General features: G+C 42.2%; 1 protein-coding gene across 3 annotated transcripts; it reads right to left on the bottom strand.

Moving 5' to 3' along the window:
• Positions 1 to 152: 152 nt before the first annotated feature.
• On the bottom strand, positions 153 to 16,991 carry ube2e1 (ubiquitin-conjugating enzyme E2E 1). 3 transcript variants are annotated; one of them, XM_034601106.1, is made up of 6 exons: positions 16,864 to 16,991; positions 15,771 to 15,947; positions 15,317 to 15,367; positions 3,669 to 3,801; positions 2,436 to 2,583; positions 153 to 579 (listed from the first exon to the last, which is right to left on the bottom strand). In XM_034601106.1, the coding sequence occupies exons 2-6, from the start codon at positions 15,938 to 15,940 to the stop codon at positions 482 to 484; spliced, it is 600 nt and encodes a 199-aa protein (XP_034456997.1). In that variant the 5' UTR covers positions 15,941 to 15,947; positions 16,864 to 16,991; the 3' UTR covers positions 153 to 481. The 3 variants fall into 3 exon arrangements, with proteins under 3 accessions (XP_034456997.1, XP_034456996.1, XP_034456998.1); XM_034601105.1 differs by lacking the exon at positions 16,864 to 16,991 and adding an exon at positions 16,472 to 16,828; XM_034601107.1 differs by lacking the exon at positions 16,864 to 16,991 and adding an exon at positions 16,383 to 16,530.
• Positions 16,992 to 20,524: the final 3,533 nt, after the last annotated feature.

Raw genomic sequence — 20,524 nt, 5'->3', positions numbered from 1 at the left:
CCAAGATGGATGCTTCTTCAGTTGGTCGTGTTTAAGTGTTTAAGGGAGAGAGGGAACAACTTGTCATCAGAACAGGGCACACGTCACCACCAGGATCCATCCATATCGAAACATGTCTACATGTGTAAAACACCTTGGAGAGGGAAGCAAACTCCAACCAGAACCTTTAATGCATGTGACAATTTATACGGACTTTCGGGGGTCATGCTGTGACAAGTTTCATCAAACAGTTTTTACATTACATTTAGTATTTACATTCATCCTTCAAGCTCAAGCTAAAAAAAACAAAACAAGAGAAAACATTAAATGCATTATTGCCAAATTTGATTATAGTTATAATAAAATAAATGACAACAACAAAAGTTATCTTAAGAGTTAAGACTTAAATTCTGAGATAAAAATCACCCCAACCCGCACCCCCAAGTTCACCCCCCACCGCAGCATCCCTGACTCGTCCGAGCAGCAGCAGCCCCTCTGGTGATTATGTGGCGTAGCGTTTGGTCCACTGTTTGGCTATCCGGTCATGTTCAGGTCTGTTCGTTGTGTACTGGGTGGCGATGCTTGCAACCAGGGGATCGGCTGGAAACACACAAAGACAAAACGTGGCATTAGAAATCTGTCCAAGGGTTCTTATGACTTACAGACTGTCATTCGATATCCTAAGTTGTCTTTTATTATAATTTGTTTCTGTAGATATCACAGTAAAATAGCAATTGTGGATTATTTTGGTCACAAGAAATGTGACAGCCCTACCCCTACGTAAAGGACAATGAGCCTCATGATAAATTTGTACGAACAGATTTGTTCTTAATTGTGAATACGAGTCATGGCATTGTTGCATTCACCAATTTTCTTGTATTTTCTTCTCATTTTCTTAAAAGGTATGAACATAATTTACGAGTGCTCCAGACCTGTCGTAAGAGTCTCAAAAAAACTAGTCTGCTGTTATTCAAATAATGTTTTTTACTAATGGAACATATATTTCATTAGTTTTAAGCAATTATAAATAAATATCTAAATTAAACCGGATAGTTATGGTGCCATTCTTCTGTTTTATTTGAATCATAGCGTAATTCTAAATTCATTCATGTACCTGCTAAATGTTGTGATGGCCAGGGGAGCCCACAACTCATTCGAGCTGTAATATAATGCAGTTGGCAGGCGGATAACGAGATGGCTGGCTGGACTTAATTGTCGCCATGTAAACTATTTACCTAAATTTCACTTCTTCCTCTTGCTGATGTTATGTCTAAACTTTCATGAGTGAACACTTCTGACCCTGGGGAGGAAGTGTAGCCTTATAAAGCTATTATTTGGGCCTTTATTATGCTAATTAACTAAGTGCACTCACTCAAATACACACAGGTGGCATTCATCCTGTTTATGCACGTTATCACCACACTTTTCTAAAGAAGCGTTTGTTGAACCTGCTGTGGCATGTTTGCACATATTCACCATAGAAACCAATGTACAATGTATAAGAATATGAACATGTTAATGCATGAGGCCCATTGATCAGATATTTACATAGTGTATCCATTCTGGTTATTTTTCTAATAAAAAAAAAATATATATATATTAATTGCACCTTTTTGGACATTAATATCTCCAGCAGCAAAAAACCCAACTTCCACACAACAGGAGAGGACAATATGGACAAAATCCTCTATCGCTGCACATGTAATTAAATATCCCAACATTATTCTTAGTTTAGGAAAACAGTTAAACAAATATATTTAAAAAAAATTGTGACTCTGTGAATAACTTACCAAGGTGCCACATTACACTTACTCCAAAAACCTTGCAAGTCCATGATTGCCAGAAAACAGCAACTGATTATGAGCTTTTAAATAATCGCACATTGCATATGATCCTCCCCGATACTACCCCACAGAACACTGCTTACATTTAAAGAGCAACTACGCTGCAGTAAACCTTCACAACAGAAGAATAAAAAGATTTATTAAGTGCTTTTCCTCAGGCAGTCTCAGCACAAACGCTGTGTTTCCGTCTCCAGTCACAAGGGCTTAGCCTGGTGATATAAGGGGGTTTAAAGGTCTGTAATGTGAGCTGGAGTCACAGAGCACATTTAAGAGTAATAAATGTAACTTTAAAATCCTTTTAGTAAAGTCCTGTAAGGCCTAAATGAGAATTTCATTATTTATGAGGCTGAGAAGAGTTTAGTGTTTTACGGAACAATCTTATGTTATAATAACAAGAAGCTGCAGACAGAAATAGATGGGAAAGAGGAAAATACTTTAAAACAGAGGGGAACATGTATTGTTAAAGAAGAAAGTCCCAATATAATCAATGTTGGCAGAAAACATATCAGCTTTCAGGTGATTTAGAGGCTCTAACTGGGCCTTTTCGTGTGCGTGCGTGTGTGCGAGTGTGTGCGTGTGTGCGTGTGCGTGTGTGTGTGTTGCAGCTCTCACCAGGGTTGCAGTCAGTGAGCAGGGAGCAGATGGACAGCAGGACCTTGGCGATGGTGAGGGCAGGACTCCAGTTGTCCTTCAGGATGTCCAGACAGATCACCCCCTGACTGTTGATGTTACAGTGGTAGATCCTGGTGCGGAACGTCACCTGGACGACGCACACAAAACAAGAGGATCAAAATCACTAAACAGATTTATTCTTAAATTACTTACTTATAGTGCGATACAGTTTGGTGACCAACACAAAGACACAGCAAAAGCCAAGAAGGGGAACAAGACTCAACATTTACAACTATGAAGATAAAAAACAGAGTAAAAAAAAAAGATAATTTAAACAAGGCAGGGTGGGTCATCAAGGGGGGTCATTATGTTTGTTGTTGTAGGTGAGTGCATGCGTATGAGTGTACAGGTTTGTTGTAGATTTGAAGGTTAGAGAGGCCAGAAGAGCAGAGACAGTTTGACAATATCTGACAGAGGGAGAAAGATTAGAAGAAAAAAAAAGAAAGAGAAAAAAATAAAAAATTGTTGAGGGCCTCACTGATTGGGCATTGATGACAAAGGGGAGCCGTGGACGGGCGTTTGGTCAGAGTAGAATTATTATTTTATCCCCCTTCCCCTCATTTGCCCTTTCCACTCTCTCCTTTTCTTTTATAATTTTTTCGCTCTTGCACAAAACTGATTTTTAACACATTATGTTCTCATTTGTCTGCCAGACTGCATGGAAAGTATTGACTGTTCCTTAGTGCCCGTTATCAGGCCATCTGCTTTGTGAAGCGTCACGCCACAACTTAACTGCAGTGTCAACATCAACCCACTGAACAGCACTGAAAGTTTCATTTATTACAAACTAGTGTGCACAAACCAACCGCATCACAAATGCAGAATGAGGAAATGAGGACACAATGAAATTAAAGAATGCTGCTCCACAGGCTACACTTGTGCAGAAATGAAGAGCAGTACCTTAGGAATTTTAAAAAAGCCCTCATTTCATATTTTGCTAAGTGTTAATGTTTGAAAACATGAGATGATAGTAAATTTCGACACTTTTTGAATGGGTTACAACCATCTGAGTAATGCCACAGTATGTATGAACTGCGGATTTCACTTGGTTGTGTGCCCTCTAGTGAAAAATGTGAAAATTACACCTCTCCAAAGGAGCTCCATCAGAGCATGATGCACAGAAACAGGCTTTGCCACGTACTGACAGACATCTAGTTAAAAGAGAAGTTTCACCTTGGGTGGTTTGAAGGGGTAGTCTGGTGAGAAGGCGATGTCCAGGAAGAACACTCCTCCCTCGTACACGGAGCCTGGAGGGCCCAGGATGGTCGACCTCCACTCATAGATGTTGTCTCCTTTAGGTCCGGCACTGTCGGGACACGGGAAAAAGTGACTCTGGTTTAACATTTGGATGCTACAGAAATCAGACGTGTCTTTAGCAACTGAGGTAACTCCGCTGTACCACAGAGGGACAGAGACTCATTTGAAAGCTCAGTATTCAAAAACAAAAAACAAGTGTAAATCAGATCGGCTGCCTGGCAACCTGCACAACTACAGCATTTCAAACTTTATCATACATGAGGTTTCCTCACTAAACATCAAACCAGCATCTGTCTCAGGAGGAGCTCCGCTGAATATCCAGACAAACGATACAAGTCATGATAATTGCTATAGTATTAAGTTAATTTAAAACTATCATCTCAATTTTTATTTTAGACTCATTACACATACATTCAAATGTTTGAAACATTTTTTAAATTTTCATAATTAAGGCCTACATCTAAAAAACGACATTTCAAAATATTATAATAATTAATTTCAGTTTGAGTAAATTAACATTGATACAGTATAAACACACTGTTTCCTTCAGTCTAGTTCGGTACATGCCACCACAACCACAAGACTGCTGACGTCACAAGAGTTGACAATAAGTTGGACATTTCTGTTTTGCAAATCCTTTTTTTGATTGATCTTTGGAAATATTTAAATATTTTGAGATACAGGATTATACATTTTTTTATGAGCCGAGATCATTGCTTGAAATAATTCACTTTATGTGTAATGATTCGAGAATATATGCATTTATGAAATATATTTTTGAGATACACTTGTATTCTGACATGCAACATCTGCTCAATCACTCAAAAGTATGTATATTTTCTGCAGCCAGGAATACAATAAACAAAGTGCAATGGCCCCTGTGCGTCATCATGCAAACAGCGGGAAGTAATAAAAAAAGAAAAAGATCAACAGCCTCATTTGCCTATGGAGATAGAACTGCATCCTAACAGGACTCAAAGTACAGCCGCAGCACAGAAAGTCAACAGCAGCTTCTCTCTGCGTTTTGATGGCAGAGAAGTTTTCACATAATTGAGCGGCTGATGAAGCGCTCAGAAAAAAAGACACTTTACTGTTTCACATTCCATTGTTAAATAAGCAGAGCTCTTACAGCATGTTAGAGGCATTCAAATGAATGTGAAGAAAAACCACATGCACAACACAGTGTACAGCAATATATTTAGACAGAAACTATTTGAATATTCAAACAAACAAAGTACGATGTATTATTCAACAAACAAAACTATTACATTATTCAGACACGGCAATTCCAAAAATAATACAGTGCAGCGAAGCTCTGACTGCACACACTGATTCCTGTTCTGACTGGAGAGGTTAAACTCAGCCAAACATCGTATTCTCTCACTGTCACACACACCTACACACACACACAGACTGCTGACTACCTGCATCATGGCCATTATGATTTTGCAGACTGCTCTTAATGAGCAAGAATCACCACCTTAATCATCTCTGTGTCTCCAGTGTAATAAAACATCTATTGAGGAGGGTCAAGACTCGTGAAGCCTGGAGCTCACACTCTCCTCCATGGTGTCCTTTCCTGCACCCCCCACTGTGCATTGCTTCCATGTGACAAAACGAAAAGACAGAGAATGTGTAAAATCTGTAGAATCAGACACACTTAACTGAGCTAAGAACGTAATTTAAGGTGAGGTCCAAAATTCACAGTAGGACCAGATCTACCCACTAGGGGGCAGTGGGGTAAGGGTCAGGTGTGAGCTGTGCACATCTCTATGGCGGCTTTCAGACATGCACAGAATTCCGGACTTTCTCTGGAGGGGCTGTACCTGTGTGAACGTACATGTCCGACTGAGAGCCTCCGGACTTTCTCTGGAGGGGCTGTACCTGTGTGAACGTACATGTCCGACTGAGAGCCTCCGGACTTTCTGCTTTCTTCAGGATTCCCTGTGAGCGAGTGGGTGTGTTGATGATGTTACTAACACACGACAGACGCAAGAATACAAAACGAATCAAAAAGGAGACAAATATCTCAGGATGAGAAACCGGTGCCACACAAGATGAAGGCACAATGAAGATGTCAAGAGTTTTTAGTGATAGAGACTAAAAACTCGACACCGGTGTAAATAAAAACATGTGATCTTCACAGCAGAAGTCTTACATTACATCACATTGCCTGCAGCACCAGCCCTCACCTGAATCTTCCAGGGAGTTCTGTGTTGCGTTGTTTGTCTGTGAAAGACAAACTTCTGGACCCAATTCTACAGACATCATCCGGAGGTCTGAAAACAACTATACTCTCTGGGAATCATGTGCTTTGGGCTGAAACAGTTGATCAATGATCTAACTAGATGCCAGAAAGTTAATTAAATGGCAGATAAATCAATTAACTACAACAGCAATCATTTAAGTTACTCCGCAAAAAACAACTGCCATAAAATTGGTGGTTCCAGTTTCTTAAATTCTCGCCTCATATTATTATTCTCCTCAAGTTCTCGGTCAAACAACAGAATCAATTGAAACAACTTATCTTTAACAATGAGCATTTTCACCATTTCTGATGTTTTATATACTTAACAACAAATAGAAAAGAAATGTCTGGATTAACCAGTAGATTTATAGTCAGATTAATCAGTCAGGGCAGTTCACTGATTGATATATAGGTACAGTTGAGTTTGTTCTCTTTTTCCTGTCACTCATTTCTGCCGTGTCTACACTGTGACTTCTTCTAACAGCCCTAACCAGCACTCATCCGTTTTTACTGCTGTTTAACTCTGCAGCTGATTTTCGGTCACAGCCTCTGATTCACGTCTTCTGTTGCTCAACCAAACGTTAGTGTTTGAATGTAATGTAAGATGACCTCTGTGACAATACTGAAGCTGATGTAAAGCAAGAACAGTATGGATCAGAGGTCTTCAACAGGGGGGCCGCGGAATTTTTTGGTTGATTAGACAATGTTTTATATATTTTTTATTTTGAAATTTTTTTCCCACAAATTTAAATGTCTTTAAATACACATTAACATGGATCCAACACATTGTGAGGCTGATGTGACCCTCTGCCTGACTTGTGTGCTACTCATCAGGGACAGACATCTTCACTAATGTGGGAGTATGTGTGCCATCCACAGATGGCTTGAGGATTCACTGTCCTTTCTACATGTATGTTTAAAATAAAAACATGAATGTGAATTATTTTAATAGCTCAGTGTTGTATGCAAGATTTATGTTTATAAATGGCAGTAGCACGGCCACCCTGTACCTTGCACATGTTTAAATTAAAAACATGAATATATGAACCTGTGTAATATTTGAATAGCTTAATATTGAATGCACAATAACAGGGTAGTTATGTTTATACATGGCACTAGGCCCAGTTTAATATGAAACACAATTTTATACAATATATATAGTAGGGGGTCCCTGCTCCATCTCTCCACCAGTTTGGGGGTCCTTGGCCTGAAAAACGTTGAAGACCCCTGGTATAGATCATTGTTACATCTTTCATTGTGTCACTTAACAAATAACTTTTGATAATAATCAGTAAATTGAAGAAATAGTATTCTCTATATGGGTAAAATAACTTTTGTCACATTTAAGGATTCTGAAGTGAAGTAGAGTTTAATGCTACAGTACATCACACCATTGTGTCTGAAAAATATTTGAATGAAAAGCATCAGAGGGGTACTGGCTGAATATACCCCAATCAGGCAATTCTAACTTGTTTATATTCATAATGATGTTCTGCTGCATCATTATCCTACCATGTGAACATAATTAGATGTCTTTAAGGTCGTGTTTGCAGAGATTCCTGGAAAAATGCATTTTTGAATTTTGCATCACATCATTTCCTGAATTGCTTGAGATTTTGTCATAGCGTCTCAGAATCATTTTCTGATCAATACAAGCTTTAGTTTGTCCATTTGTGGAGAAAACACACGCGCACGCAAACACGCACATGCACAATTCCTGCAGGAAAATGACGGATAATTACAGTGATATCCCCTCATTCACAAACTGACCTCTGGCTTCTGTTGCCACAGAAAAAAGCGGATCAGTGTGTGTCAAACGGGGGAGGAGCTGTGAAAGAGCCGTGGGGGGGTTCTATTATTATGTCCACCAGCGAGGGAACAGAAAAAGAACAGAGAACACTTCTCTGTATAAATGTAAATGAACTTCAGCAGCATCACAAATTACAGCTTAAAAAAAAATCACCACACACACACGAATCGAAACCTCTAAAACTATTTCAATTCAAAGTGATCGTAACCTTCATGCAAGTAATGGTTATATAATACGAAGATTTAAAAAGTCAGTCCCACTACTAACTATAGTGTAAGTGATGGCTTGAAGCTAAGAGTACAGACTGATAACAAAAGCAACTCCTACCCACATGTGAAAGTAACAGGGGAGGAACCCCCCCCCCCCCCTCACTACAAAAATACCGCGTCCCTTTGAGGAATGCACTTCATTAACACTGTGTTAGCAGCGTTCCTGCAGGGGGACGCCTGACCTGGGGAGGGACTGATGATATACATGTTACTGGCCACAGCACAAGATCTCAGGCAGGACCCACTGCTATGTCCAGAATAGATAATGAATCATTTGCCAGCGAATCAACAAGACCAAGTTGTTTTTTTTCTCCGCCTGACAACAGAAGCGTCTAACATTAGCAGACAAGCCACAGAGAGAAAGAGACAGAGACCGAGAGACAAAGAGAGAGAAAGCGACAGAGGGAGACAGAGAAGGAGAAAGATAGAGAGAGACGGAGAGAGACAGAGAGGCAGAGAGAGAGAAAGAGACAGAGGGAGACAGAGAAGGAGAAAGAAAGAGAGAGACGGAGAGAGAGACAGAGAGGCAGGGCTTCCTCCCCGCCTGACGCCGACCCGCACACAAAGGCCACCCAGTGCTTTTTGTGAGCCAGTAATATGCCATGTTATCACTGTGGTCATTCACTTCAATATCAGGAGAGGGGGGGTCTTCTGTGGCACACACACGCACACGCACACAGCTGACATTTCAGCTGTTTCAGTTTTTTTATAAGCTTTTAACCTTTGAAAAAGGCACACAGCGGTTTACCCAAAACTGAGTCCTGCAGCACTGCAGAGGAGAACAGAGGTTGAATATGTTCACTGAGCCGACACCGTTCATCTGCTGCAGATAAAATCAGCTCCATTATGTAGATGTTCAGGTCTCAATGTGCAGTTTTTGGGTAATTCATACAAACATATGGAGAAAACCTAAAAGAGTTCTTGAATTCATATTAAAGGATGTTTTTATATTGTCTTTTCGTCTCTATTTTCACCTAAAACCTGTCTAGACTTTGAAATGCTAACTGCCTAGGTGGCTAAAGGGAGTTTTGCTCTCCATGTTCACCAAGTGCTCGTATTGGTAACCGTTGGGTTTTTCTATAATTTTGCTATGTAAAATATATGTTGTCATTTGGTGATTGAATAGAACTGAATTAAATGAAACACTGTATTTTTGTGTTGACAGTCAACACTAAGAATGTACTTAGTGAGAGTAGTATTTTACTTCACATATGATCAGTGTTTTAACTCCCACAGTTATGATTTAGGATCAAATGATATCATGATTGCAGAAGATATTTTGGAGATTATGGAGTAACAATCAGTGTCCAATGACCATCTATCATTACTATTATCATGAAAGGCAGACCTTACACTCACATTACTTATGAACACTTAATTAGAGCCTGATGGAGTTTATATGATGCTTTACGGCACTAAAATCAGGTAAATGTTGAGGTACCATTAACGCTCAGCATGCTCGGTGGATTTGTGCCTGAATGGCCAGAAGAAGGGGGTGGGCAGTGTGTGCCTTTGGAGGTGGGCTGCAGGCTGCACCCACTCAACAGTTAGAAACGGTATTGATATTTTCTGCACTTTTTTCCAATTATCTGAGCAAGAACCCCCCAAAAAATCCTTACTTTCGATCGTCGGGGCAATCGGCACCACTAGCCTCGCTGCCCACACAGATATTTCACCAACCAAATGAAAATACGAAGCGCTGTTAACACTGCAAAGTAGGAAAAACTATTATTTATTGTATTTTCAGTAATTACAGTTTAACAAACAAAACAGCAGTCTTTACTTTTACCTTCAGTGTAAAAGCATCAGAGCTGAAAAGATCAAAATACATCTGTTCTCTTTTTCTATTCTTCTCTCTGTAGTAAGCACATTTGTGTTTTCATCTGTAAATGGATCCATTCAACACTTTGTGTTGCTTCACAATGCTTTTTACTCTCAAACCACTTTTGTGCAAGTTTCGTCTCTTAATTGTGGACCTTAATGCGCACGCTGCCTGCAGACTCATTTTCAATCACCACTACCTGCTTAAAACGCTATTGTGATGATAGGGAGAGAGACTGTAATAATCTGCCTGACTGAGACAATGTAATGACTCCACTTCAGTTGAGTATCTGTGCAAGAGCACCGCACACACAACCGCTCCCACCCCACCACACCCCACCCATTTAATACAATGGCAATCAGCCTGTATAGGTTCTCTCAGTGCGACTTGAGAACAGTGCAGAATGAAGATCACATGGTTCATACTCCTCCACTGAAACAAACAGTCATTACATTCTAATAAGTCTGTGTTATTACTGGAGCTGGGCAAAACAGCTGAGAACCACCAGAATGATGTCGATAAGAAACATTCTCATATCACAACATTCAATATTGTAGAAGCAAAATCCCAAATAAACTCATTTATATTCATCAGAGTTAAATATGTTCAACGTTTATGGACTACTGTCCGACAAAAATCATCAAAACATGACTCCACTGCAGGTCAATAAATGATAGTACTGTGTTACTGGCCAGATAAATAAATCTGCATGAAATGTCTCAATGTTCTAATTTTACTGCTGGTTTAGCAGCGACTGGACATTGTATTGTCCAGTTTAAACTGTGAGGAAGATTGAATGTTTAAAGCCCCACACATGGTCTCTAGAGGCTGAAGGATTCAATACAACACAGGAAAGAAATCAGTAACAGAGCAGATTCAACAAAATAAGACTTTTAAATCTGATTTATAATATATATATAATATATATATATGCTAATTTGACATATTCACATCAATTGCAGACAGGATGATTAATTCAAGGATATCTTCCCTGTTCTGGTGAAATCCTCAGCCATTTGATTAACCGGCCAACAGAGGCACTGATGCTCTGTTTAGAAAAGCAGTCCGAGTGTGTCATGTCTTTATTTAGTACACTACCAGACAACAAACTGCAGCTTTGGTTTTAATCCCTCCGCTCAATATTTCTTTATCCCTCACTTGGACCATGACATCACATTTTCCAGGGGGCTGAGCACAGGGAAGTTCTGTTGAACACAGGGCTGATGGCAGCTGTGCAGCAATTCCACGAGTAAGACTAATGGGTTGTTCAGACTAAATGTGACATTTTCCTGCAGGACATTGACAAACAAAGTCAATGCAAAGATGTGAATAGATCACAATTCTAAGATGCATGCACGAGTCACAGCACTACATCCCTGTTCACTGGAAGAGTCTGTTCTCAGTGTGTGTGCACTGGTGAAGTTTCAACATCACATGAAGTATAAAGTTGGTCTGTGACGGGCAGGAGCGGTCTGGTGTCTTCTTCTATGTGCAGGTGTATTTTAAGGTGAGCACTGAGAAACTGTCAGTGTATTATTCTGGAACAAAGACTGTATATATAAATGATTCTGCACAGTGAAATTCAAACATCCAAGTTGTTCAATGGAGGGTGGGTTCGGAGGCTGGACTGGTACCGACCGGGTGGGGCTGAGAGACGAGTGCGATCCCGATTGACATCATACGGAGAGGAAGTACAAAACGAGACGTTTCGATAACATATTTCTTAGAATGGACTGAGTGAAATAGTCCGCGGAGTGACTGTTTTCATACTTACTACTGCAGTATGAAAACAGTCACTGCTGCAAACTGCTAAAAACTACTGACCCCCTTCAAGTCATTACGGATAGTAAAAGCCCAGAAAATGTATTTTAAACAATATGGGCCCTTTAATGATGTCCCAACTTCCTGCAATTGCTCAGAAAGGCTGCACACAGTGCAAACAACCGAGCCATGGTTCAGTTTGATCCGAGACCAACTCTTTAGGTCGGACTTAATTATGGTCTATTGGTCAGGACCGTTTCACACATGTTATTTGTTTTGGTCTAAACTGAAAAGGTAATTTGCAAAATGTAGTGAGGAATGTAGAGAATTGTACACAGAGTTTAAAGTGTTTGTTGGGGATCATGAAGAATAAACATTGTTCTGCAATATTTCAGCTCAATGTCAGAGCGACTTTGCTTTGGACTTTGTTTTCTTCAAGAAACCCGTCCAAGGTCCAAGCCCAACCGAATTAATCACAACTTGTGGCAGGTTACTGTAAACCAGGAACTATCTGATATATCTGATCTGCATAACTTACTTGTAACATTTGTAAGACTTTTCCATCTTGGATGCTCAGATCCACACACACACACATTTCAGTTGGCAGAAAAAAAGTCAAACTCAGCCGTACCTGCAGCTGACGGGAGATAAAATGGAACCTCTATTTCCCTTTGCTACCCAACTAAAGCCTGCCACGTAGGAGGGGAACTTCTTCAAACTTCCATCTGTGCAGCAGCAGCTCAGAGCTGCTTTCAGGTCTTTGTGAAGTAACTGCATTGTACGGGCCAGCCACTTCCTCTCCAGGGAGGAGGCTTTTTATAGATATGAAGAAACTGTTGAGAAAACCTCAGTAGTCTCAAACACGCAAAGCCAGTAACACACTGCAGAGGTGTGTGTGTACGTGTGCTCACATCAGCAGCAAAACAGAGAGGTCTCAGGCAGCTCACACCAGGCCTGCCACACACACACACACACACACACACACACACACACACACACACACACACACACACACACACACACACACACACACACACACACACACACACACACACACACACACACACACACACACACACACACACACACACACACACACACACACACACACACACACACACATTTAGCTGTATGATATCAGGAGACCCCAAAAGAGACACAAAGGATTACGTGATTTACAAATGGTTCGAGCTTAAGACATCAATGACCCATCCAACCCTGATCAGCACTAGCAGATACCCTCCCGTTCGGCTTCTGACCAATGGAATGTCAGGAATCTGTGACAATGTCTTCAGGTGTCTGGGGAAACGGGACGTCGGGGGACACAAAGATCAGGATGTGAGCAATAAATGAAATAGCTGGTTGAGAGGAAAGAGGGATAAAACGTAAGGAAATGCAGGGAGGGGTAGAACTGTGATGTCTGCACTTCACACTTCAGTGACAACAAGGCTGTAAAAAAAATAAAAGAGGGCCTGCGCAGCATTCCCTGAGTTGTGTGTAATTGGATTTGGATGAATGCCAGATGAAAGACGCTGCCTTAAAGTGTTTGCAAGATAAAGTTTGATACGACAGAGAACAGATGATGACAGGCACTAGTCAGGAAAAAGTGGGCAGGCACAAGACGCCAAACCCACTGACTCACCGCTGTGTAATCCATTAAACAGCACCTGCAAGGGCGAAGCTAGCCAGCTCTGTTCACACCCCTAATGGGCAAATTCCCTGCTTAATGAAGCACAAAGAACTAAACAATCCCTTAAAAATTCCCTTAGTGCACGTGGTGCTGAGTGGAGGACTTTCTACAGGGGAAAGAAACTAAATGAAAAGATGAGGCCTTCTTTTTCACACTGCTAAAGATTAGACAAATCCCACCACACACATGTGGAGCACTAAGTCAGTTCCTTCATGGCCAGGTTAGAACAACGTCCTCTGAACTTGGGTGTCACCATGTCGACAAAAGGGAGACACTCGGGAATGCAGACTCCCATGATCCTCCAGGAAAACCGGTGCAGTAAGAACGGCCGTCACTGTGATGAATTAAAAAAAGACGCGCTACAGGTGCAGTCCAACAGCCAGTGTGGAAATCTGCTCAATTACTTGCTCTTAACATGAAGTGGATTCATACCAGACCTGATGCAGTCTGCCCTCAGTCATTTCCAATTAAGTCACACATGTTTGAAAAGGCTCAAGAAAATACAGTTTCATTAAAGAAAAAATGCTCAGTCTTTTCCTAAAACCGATGTCTCAAACAGGAGGAGACCGAGCATTTACTGGGGACTACTTTCACTTGTGGACTAATACACACGAGTGCAGTGCCCCTTGTAAACCTGCGTGTTTGGCATGGGCTGTTTTTCTCGGTCTGTGTTACTGCTGGTTGCAGCTTTCGTTCTGAAACTGCCAAAGTGACCTGCAGCGATTGAGCCACGGCAAGTAAAGACCTGCTGCTGGACTCAGCCTGCAGAACCCTGAAGCCACAGCTGCTTCACAAAGAGCTGTTCACCCGTTTGTTCGAAGCTCAGTGAAGCTCTCCTCTGTACGCAGAGCCCCAGACCGGAGAATCCGTTGACATTGTCGTGAATGCGTCCGTTGTGAACACGCTGACGTCCTGTGATCAACATCTCAGAGATCGCATATTTATTCAAAATGTATTAATATTGAATTTATCCAACTCGCACCAAATTCAACACTGCACTTCCTTTGGTCCTTTACAATACTTACGCCAAGTTTAAAGCTATTAAGATGATTGGTTCTCCAGATATACGTTCCACGTAGAGACAGATTCCTGAAATTATTAGATTTCCTGTTCTAGTGACCATTCGAGGCAGCAGGACGGCGTACGCAGCACTACAGTGTGTGTACATTGTAAAGAAAGAACAGTCACCCAGTGTAACAGTGGGGCTCGGTGGTGTTTGTCCATAGCTTTTGGACAGAACTGAAGCAGCTAAATGGAATTCAGTCAGATAATCGAAAACTGGAACATTTTGATTGGACTGTCCATTAAAAGAATAAAACTAGAATGGGTCCAACTAGAGCGGATACCTCTGCCAAGGCCCAACCGTCCCCTAAAACTCAATCAAGCTGCAGCAAATTTCACCCATAGCGACCACTCCCCTAAATATGCCAGATTTTTTTCATCAAGATCCATGAATTATTCCTTGGGGAAATCAGTGAAAATGGCAAAAAATGTACTATCTCACAAAGAAAGTGACAAAAAAAATGCACCACAATGTAATGGGCTCTTCTCTAACCCACACGGCATCCTTTCACCAAATCCAGTTTTAATCCATTTTGTCCGGTAGTTTTTGCATAATCTTGCCAGCAATCAATCAAACAAATGGCCGGCTGAACACCTAACCTCCTTGGCAGAGGTGGTAAAACACAAAGAGATATGATTAACTGAGGTTTCTATTAGCTTTATGAGGCAGACAATTCAAAGAGTCTTTCAGATACGTTTGTCTTCTTCTGACCGACTGGACACAAACGCCAAAAAGAGATTTCACATCACATTCAAGACACCTAGAATGAATTCCTCTAAATATCCTCAGAACCAGAAACAGAAAAAAACACAATCATACTGCCACTGAAACACACAAGTCAATGGCCCCAGATGCTTCGAATGGCACATTACACATTCTCCACGATGATTGATGTGCTCACCTGCAGTTTGGTGGTGGATCCAGTGTGATGTCGGCCAGCTCCTTCTGAATTCTGCACAGGCACAAATAAAGAGGCGAGGGTCAAAAGCGAAGCTCTGATCAAATAACGTGGATCCACACTCAGGAGCCCAGATCGACGCCTGGCGGACACGAGGCGAGAGCTGCTCTGCTACTGAATAAAACCTCAGGGAGCTCGTGAAAAGCCCTTTTTGACAGAGAGTGTTTGGACTGATGCTCTTGACGACCTTTGGTGTCCATCTCTTCCTGTACTGAGAACTCTGACCTTGTCTCCTTGGGCGTAGATAAGAACACTCTCAACATAGTGAACGTCAGGCCCGGGGATATTAAAAACCTAAAATACATCTATGAGCCTTTCAACCATCACAGCAACATAGAGTGGTGTGAATATAAAGCAGTGTAGGTCATTGAAACGTGGTCGCTATCAGGCCGTTCACCTTTTAGCACTAGTGGAGAGGAGCTTGGAGGTCTTGCTCATGATGGCTTTCCTTTCTCGTTTCTTTGGGGGGGTCACGTCCTCCTCCTGATGCTGCTGATGGTGATGCTGATGAGTTGAGGACGTCGAGGAGGAAGAGCCGGTGCTGGTACGGGAATCTTCATCCGACATACCGAGCCTGGGGAAAGGAGCAGGAACACAAGAGTTTAGAGAGGTCAAGAGGTCAATGTAAAGGCTCCACGTTAGCACGGCCGCTTAAAGATCTTTGAACAGGCTTCAATCCCAGTGATCTGTATGTAAATTGTAATTTACAATGTCTTTTCTCCACTAACACAATGCTGTCAATTAATATGTTTTATCTAAAGCTACATAACACGTACATTGCAACGCAACAGACACTGTTCCTGTATAAAAAAGGCTATAGACTGCGACCACGCATCCCAGACTCCATACGGCTCCCCGTCATCTACAACCAGCAGGCCGGTACAAGATGCTGACCCGGGCTCCATCAGTGGAAATCGACCAGTGTGTGTTACAGCGGGTGTTGGGTGTTCATCGGAGGATCACCTCCCCCCCCTCCTCCTCCTCCTCTTTCATGACGCTGAATTCTGACCCGGCTCGTGTCTGCACAGTGTATTTTTAGAGCCGCCGGGCTGCGACAGAGGAAATGATCCGGTTCTGGAAGAGTCGGGCCGGAGGGGCCCGGCGGTGAGGAGGCGGGACCGGACACCGGGACGAACCGGGACCGGATCGAGTCGGAGGAGAAGGCGGAGAAGGTACATCGACGGCGGGGCGATGTCGCAGTTGTTGCGGGGAGAGACCGACACTTCCAGCTCAGCTCCGCAGCCTCCGAGAGGAAGCAAACTTTCACCCGGCAGAAGAAGCGGGTCAGGCGGCAGCAGCAGCTCCGGACACACGGTCCACGGAGAGCCGACAGCCGCTCGCGTGGAGGCTCCTCGGGTTTAAAGCTGCGGGTCGGAGCTGCAGGATGAACCGACTCCACACGCGCCTCTCACGGACACACGTGCGCGCTCCCCCTAAAACACACAACCTGTGAAAACACAACGAGTTCTAATACAAACAGACATTGATACCTTTCTTTGTGTGTGTGCGTGCGTGTGTGTGTCTCCACCGCCTGGACGCACCACTGTGAACACACCTGTATTGGAGAGAAACGACACTTCCGGTCAATGTCTTAAAAATAAAAGTACAAGCGGTGGCAAAATTATATTGTAGGAAGCAGAAGAAAGTACAGGAACAACACACATAAGTGACTGTAATGCACACATTGTGTTTATCTGCCAAATTAAAAAATATTTAGATTTATATACAGTATTTAAATATTATATCTTCTATATTTGAAATTTATGTTGGTAGAAAACTTAATATCTGAGGGATGAAATGTACAGGAGTAATAGTTTCTTAGCTCATGCCATAGAGTCCAATATCATTATTGTTGCTTCAGTTTTAAGAATAAGCGATAAAGGTGATGGATGGATGAATGTGTTATTACTATTACTGTTATTAATATGATCATTGTTATTATTATTATTATTCATAATATTATGCTGAAAGTGTGGTCAGTTGTCGGGATGAATGTCAGTGTTTGTGGTCGGGTTCCTAATCTCAAATCTTCCACTGAGGTTTAGTGCCTTTATTTTGAAGAGCTCAATCATGCCTTTTCCGGGATTATCGCGCACGATGAACATGAGCTCGCCGGAAGTGTTGGTCCAGCAGCAGACGGACGTCCTGACAATGTCATACAAACACACACACACACACACACACACACACAAACACACACCCACACACAAACACACAGGAGCTAAAACTCTTCAACCATAGGAGCCATGACTTCTGAAGCAGGCCATGAAGCGACTCAGACTAATGTCTTGTGAGGTTGATGCCTCATTTCCTCTCCTGTGTGTCTCCATGACCTCACACACCTGCAGCAGGTGTGATCCCCGGCTCCTGCTGAAGCTGAGATGTTATCTTCCTCCTGCTCACTGTCAACCAGAGAGCTGCACACAGAGAACACACAGACATGCTCCGACATCTCCTCTGTGGAGGAAGCATCATTACACAGCCTCCTCATTACTGGGAAGTAATAAATTGATGCTGCTGTTAGCCATCAGCCGGAGTTACTGCCTAGCAATAAACACAGCGGCCGAGTGCATGAGTGACACTTTTATAAATGACATTTTACAGCTCACATATGACATGTGTTGCAGGTTAAATAAACATTAAACAAAGTAATAACGTGGCACTTTTATTGACTTCTCACAGCATGTCGCTGTAACTCAGTGCATCTCTTCTGAGCAAGAGAAGGTTGTGTGTGTGTGTGTGTGTGTGTGTGTGTGTGTGTGTGTGTGTGTGTGTGTGTGTGTGTGTGTGTGTGTGTGTGTGTTTGTGTGTGTGTTTGTGTGTGCGTGTTTACGTTAGTGTAGAAATTAGTTTATGGTAGTTTGATTGCGCGGAGTTAGTTAGATAGTTAGTTATGTGTTTATTTAGAGCAAAAATAAGTACATCTATATAAGCAAATATGAAAAAGGCGCAGCGAACAAGTGAACTTAAACAACAAATGTTCAAAAAATAAATAAACAGTGTCTGAAAAGGAGTAAGAAGTTAATACTTATCAGGTCCTATCTATGTTGGAATGTCCACAAGATAATGCTGAAATGATAAAGGCTTTCAAATTAGATACATGTTTTAATGCAAGGCCCCTCTGGAGGCAAGGGCCCCCAGATTGTGGAGTATTGCAAGTGTTACCTTAAAGCCCTTGAGTCCACACACTGGTTCATACTGTGTAAACTAACACATTTGCACTGTATGAGTTCATGCGGTTTAGAATACTACTACTGTGAATGTTGTTTGACACATTGACCTGCTTATAACAGCATGTCAGTACTAACTGACAACCCCTCCCCCACTCCAACACAGCACCTTTATTCACAGAGCCAGTTTGGCCGTTTCACTCCTATTGATCACTTACCAGAGCAAGTGTACCATTATTATCCATTATTATCCTGCAGCGTGTGAGGAAAGGGAGGAAGGGTGGATGAGGACTGCCCCCCCCCCCCCTCCTCACCTCCGCCCCACCGGTGTGTCAACCATAATTAACTCAGCCACTGCTGCTCCACTTTGCTGGTTTTGCAGCTCAGCCAGAGACTAGAAACCACAGCCGAGCGCTGCAACCCCCCGCTCAGACACGGCTGCTGCATCGACCAGTGTTAGTTTGTTCTGTAACGTGCACGCTCTGTTTGCAGCACACGCAGTAGGGTCGCCATCGGTAACCCTAACCCCCTGCTCTGCTGCTAGTTATTCAGCCCCCTCAGTGTCTTTGCCCCCGGCCTGTTGAATCAAATAAGAAAACAAAAGCCATCTAATATCTTGTTTGTATAAAATGTGCTTGTGTTAAGTTGTGTTGATATATTATCAGATATCTTGTTTCTGTGAGATAACTTGAGTGAACTTTGCTGAAAATATACAAGACTTTGTTCACAAAAGATAATCACTTGTGCAAATTTGAGCAAACGCGTAAACTCCTGTTAATTAATATTAAAGTCATATTGATCTTTTGTTAACAAGACATTAGGTAATATCTCGCTCTTGTCTGCACAAATTATTATCTTGTGTGAGCAAGATAAAAAAATATCATGCTGCAGGACTTTGGGGAAAGAATGGAAGTACATAGATGTCTCAACCATTATTACAGCTTCTCACTCCACTGTGAAGTAGAAATCACAAAATTACGACTAAATGGCGACAACAATTAAAAACCTACAACAGCATGTGGGAGATCACAATGACAAATAGAGAAACCTTATGACAAATCATAACAAAACAATAGTAATATCTTCTATTTTGATCAACTTAAAGGCTTTGACTACTTCTGCCGAGGAGGTTATGTTTTCACGGACCATCCATGTCACTGCTTTCAGACATGAGCTGAACTCTGGAGATCCTCCGCAGTTTCTGCTGTCCTTTTCCGCCTGCCCCCCCCCAGTATAAAGTCTGCAGAATCCAATGTGAGAACACAGCAGGGGATCCCCCACTGGAGTCTGAGCGAGCGAGTGGGGAGTTGGTGACACTTCTTACACATGACAGACAGAAAAATGTAATATCTCAGGATGGAAACGTCATGTTATACACATAGGAGTCACTGACAAGGACGTCAAGAGAGAGCCGATGCTGGTGCTGATGAGCTGGACAACTGCCCAGAGAGTCTGGACCCGATTCTCCGGAGTTCCTCCGCAGTTCATGTCTGAAAACAGTTTAGCAGACACATCCCTTTCACACTAGTGAAAGTTAAGGTTGTTGTGCTCTCTGCTTTGTGGTTACTATATGCCACAGACATTTCTGAGTTGTTATGTTTTTCCACCGCAGCCAGGGGAGGAATTTAACGTCATCACAGCTTGTTGCAGGAGGAAGTACTCTGTAAACCCTCTCAGGCTCTCATGTCCTCAGTATAGAGTCCAGGTGCTTTAAGATCCACAGAGCTCCCATGAAAACCTGCAACACATTACATCTGAACTGTCTGTCCACATGAGGTGTGTTTGAAATAATGTCTCTGCAGCAGGGGGGGGTAAACGGGGTGCCTGTCAGTATTTTGGCTCATGGCTGCAGACGTAATGGAAATTTCTGTTGCTGCCAGTCAGGATAGTTGTTTTCTCGTGGTATTCTACTTTCATTATAAACACATTCTGAGTGCAGGGTGGGTTTGTTAAATTAGAGGAGGATATAAGGAAACTGCAG

This window comes from Hippoglossus hippoglossus, chromosome 11 (genome assembly GCF_009819705.1).
Source record: "Hippoglossus hippoglossus isolate fHipHip1 chromosome 11, fHipHip1.pri, whole genome shotgun sequence".
NCBI classification, from domain to species: Eukaryota; Metazoa; Chordata; class Actinopteri; order Pleuronectiformes; family Pleuronectidae; genus Hippoglossus; species Hippoglossus hippoglossus.
This window is presented reverse-complemented; position numbering and strand designations above follow the sequence as displayed.

What these genes read in the sequence shown, in the direction of transcription:
- ube2e1 (XM_034601105.1), bottom strand. Translation starts at nt 16,551, where the DNA reads ATGTACCTTCTCCGCCTTCTCCTCCGACTCGATCCGGTCCCGGTTCGT. An exon ending in ACCCCTTCAAACCACCCAAG is followed by an intron (nt 2,584 to 3,668) that starts GTGAAACTTCTC and finishes TGCGTCGTCCAG; the next exon opens with GTGACGTTCCGCACCAGGAT. An exon ending in GCTCACTGACTGCAACCCTG is followed by an intron (nt 580 to 2,435) that starts GTGAGAGCTGCA and finishes GTGTGTTTCCAG; the next exon opens with CCGATCCCCTGGTTGCAAGC.